The 15484-nt window shown below is 37.1% G+C and overlaps 1 protein-coding gene across 1 annotated transcript in view; it reads right to left on the bottom strand.

Annotated features, from left to right (window-relative positions):
• LOC123523023 (DNA polymerase kappa-like) overlaps window positions 1–15484 on the bottom strand; it is a 94293-nt gene that overhangs the window by 49165 nt on the left and 29644 nt on the right. Inside the window, exons 5-8 of the mRNA XM_045300606.2 lie at window positions 13556–13708; window positions 7677–8274; window positions 6966–7090; window positions 3068–3234 (exon numbers count right to left, since the gene is read on the bottom strand). Coding sequence (XP_045156541.2) covers window positions 3068–3234; window positions 6966–7090; window positions 7677–8274; window positions 13556–13708 — 1043 coding nt within the window. The remainder of the gene's footprint in view (window positions 1–3067; window positions 3235–6965; window positions 7091–7676; window positions 8275–13555; window positions 13709–15484) is intronic.

Raw genomic sequence — 15484 nt, forward strand, 5'->3', positions numbered from 1 at the left:
CTAATTTGGTAGCACGTTAAAAATTAAGAAGTGCAATTTGAACAATTTCAGCATGTTTTGAGTTTATTTTATTTCATATGTATATATATTGTTATACTCTCTCGTATACACGCATGCATGTACAGTTTATGTGACGATGAACGTCTATGTTCAAGTCAAGTTGTTAATAAAAATTCTGTTCTGTTCTGTTCTGCAAAACTATGAACTTTGCCTGTTACACAATGTTTACTGAACAAAAGGAATCAGTGTAGAAAAAAACTTGTATGAACAACATCTGTTATTGAAAGGCGGGAGCAAATTTTCAACAATTTTATTTGATTAGCAGGCCTCGACCTTAGCGGTGGACCGTTGGACCGACGCTACCAAAATATCGGCAGGTCCACTATCAAAAGTTGGGTAGACCGACGGTCAACCAATTTTCAGTCACGGTCTGCAAATAAAATAAAACCCTTAAAAGTGAAAAATAGTGGGGAGGGGGGGGGATCGTACCCATATCGGCGAATTCACAAAACGAAAGTTGATTTTGCCTTAGTACGGCATTCTACAGCTATAAGCATTGGCGAGTTAAAGTCAGGATAGCACGAATGGACTACTCCACCAATCGGGCGAGTGGTTTTTACATGGTAACTTTACCAAACTGAGTAATTACATCATGCAAAATTACCTGGATTGACTGGAATTTACCCGCGAATCGTAAAAATATCAAAACGTCATGCTGGTAATTTTCCATTCCACAAGCACGTGCGCCCTATCGTAATACTTAATTTACATCGCAGTTACTTTTGACACAAAAAACGCGCGTAGTGCATTCATTTTTTAATATAATCGCTTCAGATTTTCAACACCGCTTGAGAACTAATACAGTTTGAATTCTATAACAATTTTAATAAGATATCGACAGGAATGTAGGCAAAACTCTTTAAAAACGATCAAATTTTCATATAATGTTTTGTAAAATTTCAAACAGCGCGATCTTGATTATTTATTTCCTTTTTGAAGTAAATAAACGGTACATACTGGTAATAAAATTCAGACTTTTGACCAGAAAGTACAAAAAACACAATTAAAAAATCTTAAATAATGAAAAAGCGGCAGCAATTTAAATACATGGAGTAAAACGATTTTTTGGCAAACAGATTTCTGTTAGCACGGCAGAATAGGTTACGTGACCTCATGAACGTAAATAGAAATGTGGTTTTAAAATGAAGCAGTATGATGTCGTTGCGATTTTTAATAAGTTTTAAATGATTCTTCGTACATATATTAAATTTTTTTGACACAACACTTTGTTAGATATTCTTCTCAAACAATAATGTAAATTTCTTGAGGGCAAATAGGTCATCATCGTTCACGGTCTGACACATTTACATGTCAGTTTATTTTGGATATTGCACATTCGCTTTTAAAAAATTAAAGAAAAAACTTTTTTACTGATTTCTTCTCAACAATTAAAGGAATCGAGAAAGTACGATCAGACAGTGATGTGTCACATGGCGCGAAAACATGACGTAATGCAATGACAATCTCGGGGAAACTATACCGCTTTGATCTCCACTGCAGATGCCACAATAACCGACACACTTCTTTTAGCTCTTTGAGGGGGTGTTAATTGATGATGAAAACGAGGCCAATTACTTAGTTTATCCAAAGAAGCATAAAATACTTAATATTTTTATAGCTCTTTGGTTTATCATCAGAATGATTACTGATAATTGTTGATGTTTTTTTTTTCACTTTCAACACTGGTCGGGAGGATGATGATTGTGTCCATATTTTGGGACACTTTTCAAAATAATTATTTTTCGGGATAACAGATTGCTACAGTCTTCCATTTTTAATTATTTTAGAAATAAGTCCTGTTTCTTTGAGTCATATGAAGTTATGACATCTACAGCATCACAATTTATGAGATAGAATTGGAGGTCCACTAACGTCTGAGCAGGTCTACTAGATTTTAGCAGTTGGTGAACCTGCTGGCAACTGCTGAAAAAGTTAAGGTTGAGGCCTGATTAAGCAGTTAATCGGCGATAATAAGGTTACTAAACACTGAAATGTTCTGACACCTACTAAAAAAAAAAAAAGAAAAAAAAAAAAAAAAAACATTTCCTACCTACCGACCCCCATTTTTTTCAGCATGTTACAGGAAACAAACATATTTTTTTTTTAGGCCTTACTAAACCCAAAAGGTATAGTAGTCATCTACTGACCACAGGCAATCCTCCTAAAGTATGAAGTTGACCACTTTAGTCCCAAGACTTACCCAGCTTTTGAACAGAAACTGTTTTCAGTATAAAATCATTGTGGCATTGACCAACTGACCCCCAAACCATCAGAGATCATCTGACCACATGCATTCATCCTATGTTTGACAAATCTAGGCCAAAGGGTTCCCAAGTTATTGTGCTGAATGATTTTCATTCTGAAATCCCAGTATGACCTTAACATATAACGCTAGAAACTGTTTTCAGTACAAAGTCGGTTTGACCTTGACCTTCAACCAACTGACCCTAAAAATGTTAGGGCTCATATATTGGACACATGCAATCATCTTATGAAGTTTGATCACTGAAGACGAAAGAGTGCTCAAGTTACTAATCAGAAGGTGGTGTCTATCAACTGTTGGACAGACTAAGTTACGCAAGCAAAGCAATATAGCCTCAAGGAAAGCCGGGCATAAAAAAGTTTAATTCTGTAAGTAAGAGGACTGAATGAAAGAGAAACTTTTTCTATGAGAAAGAGATGACTGGTAACAGTTTAATTGAAGGCTTAACAAAATGACTACAGAAATACCCTACTGAGGAATTTTTTGCATGTTTTTAAGGTTGTGGTGCGAATCCAACTGAAAGTACATTTGTTCTTGCAAAATAAATCGATCACGATAACTTTAACTCAATATCACTTTTCAACATTGAATAATTATCGATCTCTACATGTTCCGCAAATCTGGCAGGGAAAGTTTCAACAACTTTCTACATCTACAGATAAACCTAAACTCAAATATTTGGTATATATAAGCCAAGATACCCAACCACAACCAAATAAAACATTGGAAAGAAGCCCTGTATACCTTTCTACAGTTGTTGAGCCAATCCCCAGACATATTCTCATGAAATAGTTGAAAGAAATCTGTGAGTAGAGATGGTATAACAGTCCCCGTTTCTCATATAGATCTGTACATGTGTACACTCCAACAGCATTCAACATAGCCTCACTCACTTTGCCAATACCACTGATCTGAAGGTATAATTATAACAAATCAATGAAATATTTTCACTGACTAAAAAATTACTTATGTTTCAACATTAGGATTATCGGATGAAATCACATGTAAACAAGAGCTTGTAGAACACAAAATGCCCTACCCACCTTGATGCATTCAGTAATTGCACAAGGAACAGAAATTATTTGGGCAATGTACACAAAAGTTGTACTATTCTTGGTCAATGTGACCTTGACCTTTGACCTACTGACCTCAAAATCAGTAGGGGTCATCTGCTGGTCATGATCAACCTCCCTATAAAGTTTCGTGATCTTAAGCCAAAGTGCTCTACAGTAATCGTCCTGAAACGGTTAACTGTTCTGGGTCACTTTGACATGGCCTTTGGCTTAATGACCTCAAAATCAATGGGGTCATCTGCTGGTCCTACTTATCAAATTTCGTGATCCTAGGCCCATGCATTCTCAATTTATCGTCCAGAAACGGTTTAACTGTTCCAAGTCACTTTCACCTTGACCTTTGACCTAGTGCCCACAAAATCAATAGGCGTCATCTGCTGGTCAAGTGTGTGTGTGTGTGTGTGTTCGGGTTTAACGTCTTTTTCAACAATTTTTCAGTCATAAATGACGGTGTCTACTTGTATCAGTGAGCACAATGCCCAACTTCATAGTGCTGCCTCACTGGAATATCACGCCGTAGACACGTGACGTTACCCCACCCAGTCACATTATACTGACACCCGGCTGACCAGTCCTAGCACTACCCTTTTAATGCTGAGCGCCGAGCGAGGAAGCTACTAGTACCATTTTTTACGTCTTTGGTATGACGCTGCCGGGGATAGAACCCACGACCTCCCGCACTCAAAGCGGTTGTCTCTGCTGGTCATGACCAACCTCCATATCACCTTTCATGATCCTAGACCAAAGAGTTCTTGAGTTACCTTTCGGAAACTGTTTAACTGTTCTGGGTCACTGTGACCTTTGATCTACTGACCTCAAAATTATTAGGGGTCATCTGCTGGTCATGACCAACCTCCATATCAACTTTCATGATCCTAGGCTCAAACGTTCTTGAGGTATCATCAGGAAACCGTTTAACTGTTCCAGGTCACTGTGACCTTTGACTGACTGACCTCAAAATCAATAGGGGTCATCTGCTAGTCATGACCATCCTCCATATCAACTTTCATGATCCTAGGCTCAAGCGTTCTTGAGTTATCTTCGAAGGGGGGCATGAAAAAGAAAACTTTTGTTTAAATATATAAATACCTGTTATTTATTTCCTGAAATAAAGGACTGGTTCAGAAAATGCTGATTTATGACTGTCTACACTAAAGCAATACTGATAAATTTAAGAAGAACCTTTCTATTAGTATTTTTGGTTTTGTTGGGTTCAATATCATACCGACACAATTATAAGTCATATGGCAACTTTCCAGCTTTGATGGTGGATGAGGACCCCAAGTGAGCTGAAACTGTTTTCAGTCTGAAGTTTCAGCTACTGCTCAAAAACAAAGGGGTCAACTACTGTCCATAGGCAATCATCCTACAAAGTTTGGCAGCAATTGACTGAATCATTCTCTAGTTATTGATCAGACACAATTTTCAGTCTGCACACAACTGTGACCTTATCCTTTAACATTCTGACCTCAGAATGAAAGGTGTCTTCTATCAAACATAAACAATAATCCTACAAGATCTGATCATGAGAGACATAAGGGTTGTTCAGTTGTAAATCCAAAACCAAACATTCTATCAATGGACCAACATAATAACAAGAGCAAAACAGTATCTATGCTTTTCCTTGTTGGGGACTTAATATGATAACTTTGTGTAGTATTTTTTATTTGGACATGAAATACATTGATTGCATTTACCCTGCTATATTTCTAAAATGGACTGATCCATCATTTAATTTGGGCAGTACCACTTATTATTCAAAGGTGTGTTCTCTGAAAATTTACTGACTGAATAGCAAACAGTGTAGGCCATGATCAAGACTGCATAGATGTGTCTGGAGCAAGTTGGCTGGTTATCAAACTTGGCCAAGATATTATGCCCACAAATGTTGTAAGCAAGTTTGGTGAAGATCGGATGAAAACTGTACGACTTAAAAGAGCAGACAAGGCTAAATTCGCAGATTTCAAGTAATTCAAGGACCATAATCCAAACTTCCCTGGGGCGATTTGGCTCGTTACTGAACTTGGCTGAGATATTATGCCTACAAACATTATCTGTAAGTTTGTGAAAGATCATATGAAAATTGTTTGACTTAGAGAGCAGACAAGGCTAAATTTGCAGTTTTTTCTAGTAATTCAAGGGCCATAATCCAAGAGTGCCTGATGGGATTTTGCTGGTTATCGAACCTGGCCAAGATATTATGCTCACAGACATTGTCACTAAGTTTGGGGAAGATTGGATGAAACCTATTTGACTTGGAGAGCGGACATACTTTTGGAGGCCGCCCGCCAGCCAGCCACGGGATTTCACATAATATGCCTCGCTCTTTCAGAGACGGGTGTATAATAAACAAGAGGGTCATGATGACCCTAGATCGCTCACCTGAGTAATATGAGCTACATGTTTCAAAGATCAAACTGATGATAAAAAATTAAGAAAGTCAGTAAGTCACATTCATGGTCAATGAAATTCAGTTTTACGATTGGTGTGCAAAACTGTGTATGTCATCAAAATTTCAAGGCTGTATCTTAAAAAACAAGAAAGTAGGTCAATAGGTCAAGGTCACAGTCAAGTGACATCATTTTACTTGCAGTCATCAGGTAATTATAATTAAACAGTCTTGGAAATAGGATCAAATGATTTTTTAAGCATTTTTCCTATATTACTCACATAGTAACTAAGTGACCCCAGGGCGGGGCCTGTTTTAACTCCAGGGGCATAATTTGAACAATTTTTGTAGAGGACTACTAGACAATGCATCATGCCAAATATCAAAAGCATAGGTCGTATGGTTTCAGACAAGAAGATTTTTAAAGTTTTTTCCTATATAAGTCTATATAAAACTTAGGACCCCCACGGCAGGGCCTCTTTTCACCCCAGGGGTACAATTTGAACAATTTTGGTTGAGGACCATAAGACAATGCTACAAACCAAATATCAAAGGTCTAAGTGTTGTGGTTTCAGACAAGAAGATTTTTAAACTTTTTTTCATATATAAGTCTATGTAAAACTTGGGACCCCCGGGGCGGGGCCATATTTGACCCTAGAGGGATAATTTGAATAATTTTGGTAGAGGACCACTAGATGATGCTACATACCAAATATCAAAGCCCTAGGCCATGCGGTTTTGTACAAGAAGATTTTCAAAGTTTTCCCTATATAAGTCTATATAAACCATGTGACCCCCGGGGCGGGGCCATATTTGACCCTAGGGGGATAATTTGAACAATTTTGGTAGCAGACAACTAGATGATGCTACACACCAGATATCAAAGCCCTAGACCCTGTGGTTTTGGACAAGGTTTTTAAAGTTTTTCGTTTCGGTTGCCATGGCAACCAGAGTTCTGCATGGAATTCAATTCTTTGAAAAATTGTGAAAGGGGGCCACCCAAGGATCATTCCTGTGAAGTTTGGTGTAATTCTGCCCAGCGGTTTTCAAGAAGAAGATTTTTTTAGAAAATGTTGACGGACACACGACGCACACTGCACGACGGACATTGAGCGGTCACAATAGCTCACCATGAGCCTTTGGCTCAGGTGAGCTAAAAAGGTTCTTAAAAGCTGCGTACCTTTCTGGTTGGTAGATCTTTTATAAAACACATCACATCTTCTCTGTTAGCCTGTATCTTAAATTGGCCATTTGGCTTGTTTTTATCTGAACACACTTTAGCTAACATCATGTTTGGTGCAATACCTGAAAGTTAAAACAAATATTTGAGTAATATTTTACCAATACACACATAACATTAGCACCATTTTTTATGAGAAACGAAATCCACCCATCCATGCTAGGATAGTACAGTCAATGCAAGGATGCTGAAAACAAAATTCAGTGAATTCCAAACATGTTATTTGTGGGAAGAAGCTATTTATAGGTAATAAAAATTTCACACAGCTCTACTGGCAATGAAGTTGAACCAACTGAACAAATCTAAGAGAGCTCTATGTAAGGATGCTAAAGTCCAATTTGGTGAACTTACATCCAAGTCTGTTCAAGTTTTTTTTTTCTACTATTAACTTTGATGACACAAGTATGCAGTAAATGACAGCTATTTGAATAAATCTAGAACAGCATCTGGTGAGCTAAAAAAGTACTGCATTTGTCCATTTCAGTCTGGTTTCAGCTCTGGTTCTGTATTTACAATGTTAACAGACTATAATGCTATGCAAGCTAGGATTTGGAAAAAAAAAATCTAGTTAATGAATAGCTCATATAGAACCTGAACTCAATGTGTTCACAAAAAAGTTTAAAATTCTTTACCCCCTGATGACGAATTTACCTGCACTAGCTGTGAGACTGGTCTTCTGCTCAATTCTTGTCCTCAACTCATTCACCGTATCTTCATCACTTAAGCCGAAGGTCACAAATTTAAAGGGAGGCAATACTTTCTTACATTTCAGGCACACAACACTCCTCCCTGCTTTTTCATTACTCTCTGTTCTACCTGAATTAGCATCATTTTCGGTCTCTTTCATAACTTGAAAATGGCTTGTTTTTGTGAAAAAGTCGTCCAAGCATAAATCATCCAACGGAATAGCCTGATTCACATAATTCCTTACTGTTTCATTCAAGTCACATTTACAATGGGCCCTGGAATCTGTATAACTGGAATCTCTACAAATGAAAGTTCTTTCTTCCACAGATATACCCTGTCTTTTTTCTAAATGCTCCGTCAGGTCCAAATATGCCTCATCTAAAGACATTGGACAGAAGTTTGGATCATACTCAGATATTATAGCTTTCACCTGTTTACTGACAGTGGTGTACTTCTCAAAGTTCAATGGGACAATAACAAGTTCAGGGCACAGTTTTCTAGCAATAAAACCTGGCATAGCTGCTCGTACACCAAACTTTCTCGCATGGTAATTTGATGTGGACTGAAATGAAAAATAATAATTTGAAATTAACAGTACAACAGGTAAGGTATTTATCATGCTTGGAAAACATTGTTATTTACTGTAATAAATTCTTTATGATTACCATCCTTCACCTCTCACCATGCTACGAAACATTCTACCCTTTTTACATCACATGTATAAAACATTTAAGCAGCCATTATGAGTTGGAGTGACATTTCGCATTACACTTTTGAATAATCATGTAATTAATAACGGCCCATTCTGGTATTAACTGAATATCTAACATGAACAAGAGGGTCATGATGACTCTGAATTCCTCACCTGAGTAATATTAGCCACATATTTAAAATGGCAAACTGATGCTAAAATATATTGGAATTTAGAAAGTAGACAGTAAGTCATATGAATGGTCACTGGACGTCAGTTTTATGATCGGTGTGAAAAACTGTGCATGTCATCCATTTCAAGGCTGTATCTTATAAAACAAGAAAGTAGGTCAGTAGGTCAAGGTCACAGTCAGATGACCCGTAATCACTCGGGGTCATCCGATAATTATAATTAAACCGTCTAGGAAATATGATCTGATAATTTCTGGAGTATTTATTCCTAATATAATTCAATATAACTAGAGCTGTCACAGGAATGATGAATACACCACCACAATATGGCCTTGTCACAGAACTAAGCCAATGTCAAAGCAGAACTTTCTTGACCTTTGACCTACAGACCTCAAAATCAATAGAGGTCATCTGCTGGTCATGATCAACCTCCCTATTAGGTTTCATGATCCTCGGCCCAAGCGTTCTAAAGTTATTGTCCGGAGAACTTATCTATTTTGATTGCTCTGCATGCAGTTTGTAGGTTTTTAACAATGATATTGAAAGTCCTGAATGCTAGGATAAAACAATAGGGTCATGATGACCCTGGATCACTCACCCGAGTAATATGAGCTACATGTTTCAAATGTCAAACTGATGATTTTTAGAAATTTTTTGGAAGATTTTCCGATGTAAAATCAAGTAACCCCTGGGGCGGGGCCAATTTTACCCCGGGGGTCATGATTTGAATAAAGTTTGTAGAAGTCTACTAGGCAATGTTACATATCAAATATCTAAGATCTAGGCCTTCTGGTTTATTTTTAGCCAATTTATGAAGATTTTCCTATGTAAAATCAAGTAACCCCTGGGGCTGGGTCAATTTGACCCTGGGGGTCAAGATTTGAATAAATTTTGTAGAGGTCCACTAGGCAATGCTACATGTCAAATATCTAAGCTCTAGGCCTTCTGGTTTATTTCTAGAAAATTTTGAAGATTTTTCTATGTACAATCAAGTAACCCCATGGGGCCGGTCAATTTGAACAAATTTTGTAGAAGTCTACTAGGCAATGCTACATGTTAAATATCTAAGATCTAGGCCTTCTTGTTTATTTTTAGAAATTTTTTGAAGATTTTCCTACGTAAAATCAAGTGACCCCTGAGGCGGGTCAATTTTGATCCCGGGGTCATGATTTGAACAAATTTTGTAGAGGTCCACTAGGCAATGCTACATGTTAAATAACTAAGCTCTAGGCCTTCTGGTTTATTTTAAGAAAATTTTTGAAGATTTTCCTCTGTAAAATCAAGTGACCCCTAGGGCGGGGTCAATTTTGATCCCGGGAGTCATGATTAGAACCAACTTTGTAGAGGTCCACTAGGCAATGCTACACGTCAAATATCTAAGCTCTAGGTCTTCTCGTTTTTGAGAAGAAGATTTTTTAAGATTTTCCTATGTAAAATCATATGACCCCTCGGACCCGGGGTCATGATTTGCACAAACATTGTAGAGGTCCACTAGGCAATGCTTCACACCAAATATCTAAGCTCTAGGGCTTCTGGTTTTTGAGAAGAAGATTTTTAAAGTTTTTCCTTTCGGTTGCCATGGCAACCAGAATTCTGCATGGAATTCAATTCTTTGAACAATTTTTGTAGAGCTTCACTCAAGGAACATTCCTGTGAAGTTTGGATGAAATTGGCCTAGCGGTTTATGAGGAGATGTTGTTTAAAGTAAAAGTTAAGGACGATGGACGACGGACTACGGACGCCGGATGGTGAGTGGTCACAATAGCTCACCCTGAGCCTTTGGCTCAGGTGAGCTAAAAAACCAAAACATCTTCTCTTTTTTTCTGCAACTGCTATAATTATAAACACAATGAATAGAAAGTTGTTTGTTAAATACAGTACGGTGGTTGTATTAAGTAAAGTATAACAACCCAAGATGCAATTATCAACTAGAAATGTGTCCATGGGACACAGATGCCCCCACTATATGACAAAGAACACAAATTTTTTCCTAGGTCAGGGGCCATAACTCCTACAATACTGAATGAATCCAGACGCGAAACCACAGGTGCACAACTGCACATGCTGACCAACATTCCTATAAACTTTGGTGACTCTAGGTCAAATAATTTTGGAGCTACGCTCGACACATAATTAAAATGACCAATTTTTAACTAAGTCAGGGGCCATAACTCCTACACGACTGAATGAATCCGGAAGCGAAACCCTAGGTGCACAACTGCACTTGCTGACAAACATTCTTGTAAACTTTGGTGACTCTAGGTCAAATACTTTTGGAGCTAGGCGCAACACAACACTAAAATGACCAATTTTTACAAAGTCAGGGCCCATAACTCATACATAACTGAATGAATCCGGACGCGAAACCCCAGGTGCACAACAACACATGCTGACCAACATTCCTGTAAAGTTTTGTGACTCTACGTCAAATACTTTTGGAGCTAGGCGCGACACAACATTTTCGGAAAGTGACGGATGGACAAGGGCAAATCTATATGCCCCACCCAGCAAAGTGGGGGCATAAAAATCTATTTGTAAAGTATAACCGCTATATAACAATACAATGTTTTTCACAGCTTTATTTTTCAAATTGTGCATAATTTCTACATTTATAGGATCGAAGCAAGTACTGATTAAGGGAGTATTTGGTAAATAACATTAACTCATTAAAATATATTATAATTGTGTTTCTGTTTTTATGCTCCATCTATCATACTGATTTTTTTTTCTCAATAAAATTGAGATTTTTATTTGTATTTGTAAGGGGAAGTATCAATGTAAGAATGAGGAAAGTTTGTAACTGAGTGGTGTCCCTTTGTGAAATGTGTACATGTATATAGATTTTGCGCTGTCAATGTTGACCACGGATATAGCGAATATTAAACCTACACGAATATCACCAGCTATACAGTACCTTTGGGATCACTACACCATACCCTAAAACTAGTGTGACAGTTAATCCCCCCAGTTGTTTCCTTCCCTGGGGGGAAAAGATTTTTGGTTGACCTTTTCCTTTTTGACAAAACCAACATTTTTCCCCCTGGAGAAATATCAGGCCAGTATGTGACCCTCAAACAGCTCAACATGTGACACTAAATACAGAAACAGTCATTCTTGCCTATCTGGTAGGGAAATACAAGTAAATCTGGGTAGAAGATCATCAATGCTATATATTCATATACTGATGTAATAATTTAGTGTTGTATCATAATGTCAATGTGTAAAAGCAATTTTTTATCTCGGTTATTTTTGAAAATGTTACCATTATAAAATAAATGGCAGGCAAGAAAAATGATCTGACATGTCAGCATGAGAAAGCATGTGTTTTCTTGGCCATTGGGACAGCCTGGATAAAATATCTTGCTAAAGTTCTGTTCTCCATTCCATCCTGTCCCTTGTGTTTGGGAAAAACCTTTCTTACACAGGCAGTCATAAAAGATCCTTACAATTTCTTTTCATGAGACAACATATTGTATAAAGTTTTGCCTGCTAAGCTCAGTAGGGACAGCGCACATCTATGGATCCCTGGGTCTTGAGTTCGATCCTCAGGTGAGGCGCATGTTCTCCGTGATGATTTCATAAAAGACATTGTGTCTGAAATCATTTATCCCCCACCTTTGATTCATGTGAGGAAGTTGGCTGTTACTTGCGGAGAAAAGGTTAGTACTGGTACAGAATCCAAGAACACTGGTTCGGTTAACTTCCCACCGTTACATAACTGAAATACTGTTGAAAACAAGAGCTGTCACAGGAGACAGCGTGCTCGACTATTTCGATGCTGGATTGTGAAACTGGGCACATCTGAGGAAACTGGAGCTGTCACTGGAGTGTTTAATGACACCAATGGTGGATGAAGATATTGCACAATAGCTTGAGTCTGTGTCAAAAATATTAAGTAATAAGAGAGGTAAAGATAATGTGTATCAAAACACCATGTAAGTGTAATTACTAAGCAAAAAGAGGGCATAATGCATATAATATTTGTGTAAGAGTTATGCACCTTATGTAAGGTAGAACAACTATTTTAAGTTTGAATCAAATCCATATAGTAATATGTCAAATATTTACTGAAAATGCACCAAAATAACCTGAAATTCTAAGTATAAAGGGGGGGGGGGGGGGGGTAATTCATGAAATGTTGTTGCCACAGTTATGACCCTTTTGCCATATGATGTGGGTGATGATGAGGAACAACTATTTTAAGTTTGAAGCAAATCCACCAAGTAATAACAGAGATAAAGTGAAAGTGCATTAACACTTTAACCTGAAACTTTAAGTACAAAAGGGGGGTAAATCATAAAATACAGGTATCACAGTTATGCCCTTGTGTCAAATGATGCAGGTAGTGATGATGAACAATTATTTTAAGTCTGAATCAAATCCCTTGTGAAATAACACAGATACAATGAAAATGCATCAAAAATAACATAAAATTCTAAGTAACAAGGGGGCATAATTCATGAAAAATTGGTGCCAGAGTTATGCACCTTGTGTCATATGATGTGGGTGATGATGTGGAACAACTATTTTAAGTTTGAATCAAATCCATTAAGTAATAACTGAGATAAAGTGAAAGTGCACCAAAACTTTAACCTGATATTCTAAGTAAAAAGGGGGGATAATTCATGAAATATTGGTGCCCGAGTTATGCACCTTGTGTCCTATGATGTAGGGGATGATGTGGAACAACTATTGTAAGTTTGAAGCAAATCCATCAAGTAATAAGAAAGATAATGAGGAAGTGCATCAAAACTTTAACCGAAGTGCGGACGCGGAAGGACGCCGACGACGGGTCAAGTAGGATAGCTCTCCATACTTCGTATAGTCGAGCTAAAAATGGTGTTAAACCCAAAACAAACAAACAAATGAAGTTTTGCACATAAGACTGTCTTCATATCACTCTGGAGGAAATTTTAAACTAAATTACATAGATCTTTGTATGTTACATGCACAACACATACCAGCATTGAGTTACCACCAACAGCCATTGGTTTATTTTTCAAACTTGGATCATCTTTCATCTCCACAGCAGCATAGAAAGCATCCATGTCAATGTGCACTATACAGCGACTCAAATCACGCTGCTGTTCAAAATCTTCTAACAATCTGTCAGCCTGAAAAATATAAACAGATTCTGCAACTCAAATCATGCTGCTGTTCAAAATCTTCTAACAATCTATCAGCCTGAAAAATATAAACAGATTCTGCAACTCAAATCATGCTGCTGTTCAAAATCTTCTAACAATCTGTAAGCCTGAAAAATATAAACAGATTCTGCAACTCAAATCATGCTGCTGTTCAAAATCTTCTAACAATCTATCAGCCTGAAAAATATAAACAGATTCTGCAACTCAAATCATGCTGCTGTTCAAAATCTTCTAACAATCTGTAAGCCTGAAAAATATAAACAGATTCTGCAACTCAAATCATGCTGCTGTTCAAAATCTTCTAACAATCTATCAGCCTGAAAAATATAAACAGATTCTGCAACTCAAATCATGCTGCTGTTCAAAATCTTCTAACAATCTGTCAGCCTGAAAAATATAAACAGATTCTGCAACTCAAATCATGCTGCTGTTCAAAATCTTCTAACAATCTATCAGCCTGAAAAATATAAACAGATTCTGCGACTCAGAATACACTGTTGTTCAAAATCTTCTAACAATTTATCAGCCTGAAAAATATAAACAGATTCTGCGACTCAAAATACGCTGTTGTTCAAAATCTTCTAACAATCTATCAGCCTGAAAAATATAAAACAGATTCTGCAACTCAAATCACGCTGCTATTCAAAATCTTCTAACAATCTGTAAGCCTGAAAAATATAAACAGATTCTGCAACTCAAATCACGCTGCTGTTCAAAATCTTCTAACAATCTGTAAGCCTGAAAAATATAAACAGATTCTGCAACTCAAATCACGCTGCTGTTCAAAATCTTCTAACAATCTGTAAGCCTGAAAAATATAAACAGATTCTGCAACTCAAATCACGCTGCTGTTCAAAATCTTCTAACAATCTGTAAGCCTGAAAAATATAAACAGATTCTGCAACTCAAATCACGCTGCTGTTCAAAATCTTCTAACAATCTGTAAGCCTGAAAAATATAAACAGATTCTGCAACTCAAATCACGCTGCTGTTCAAAATCTTCTAACAATCTGTAAGCCTGAAAAATATAAAACAGATTCTGCAACTCAAATCACGCTGCTGTTCAAAATCTTCTAACAATCTGTAAGCCTGAAAAATATAAACAGATTCTGCAACTCAAATCACGCTGCTGTTCAAAATCTTCTAACAATCTGTAAGCCTGAAAAATATAAACAGATTCTGCAACTCAAATCACGCTGCTGTTCAAAATCTTCTAACAATCTGTAAGCCTGAAAAAATAAAACAGATTCTGCAACTCAAATCACGCTGCTGTTCAAAATCTTCTAACAATCTATCAGCCTGAAAAATATAAACAGATTCTGCGACTCAAATCACGCTGCTGTTCAAAATCTTCTAACAATCTATCAGCCTGAAAAATATAAACAGATTGTACGACTCAAATCACGCTGCTGTTCAAAATCTTCTAACAATCTATCAGCCTGAAAAATATAAACAGATTCTGCGACTCAAATCACGCTGCTGTTCAAAATCTCCTAACAATCTGTCCGTCTAAAAGTATGAAAAGAAATGATTCAGTATAACTTTTATCAATAACATCTCCAAAGAACAAATGCTTCTGAACACAAAGGTCAACATTTTCTTTCCAATTAAATGTAAAATTATCACCACTTAACATTCAATAAAACAATTAAAGTCCCTCTAGAGAGGTTACAATTTAACCTTTACCCTGCTAAATTTCTAAAATGGACCGGTTCATCTTTCAGTTTGGACAGTACCATTAAC

The sequence above is a fragment of the Mercenaria mercenaria genome, chromosome 8 (genome assembly GCF_021730395.1).
Source record: "Mercenaria mercenaria strain notata chromosome 8, MADL_Memer_1, whole genome shotgun sequence".
Taxonomy (NCBI): Eukaryota; Metazoa; Mollusca; class Bivalvia; order Venerida; family Veneridae; genus Mercenaria; species Mercenaria mercenaria.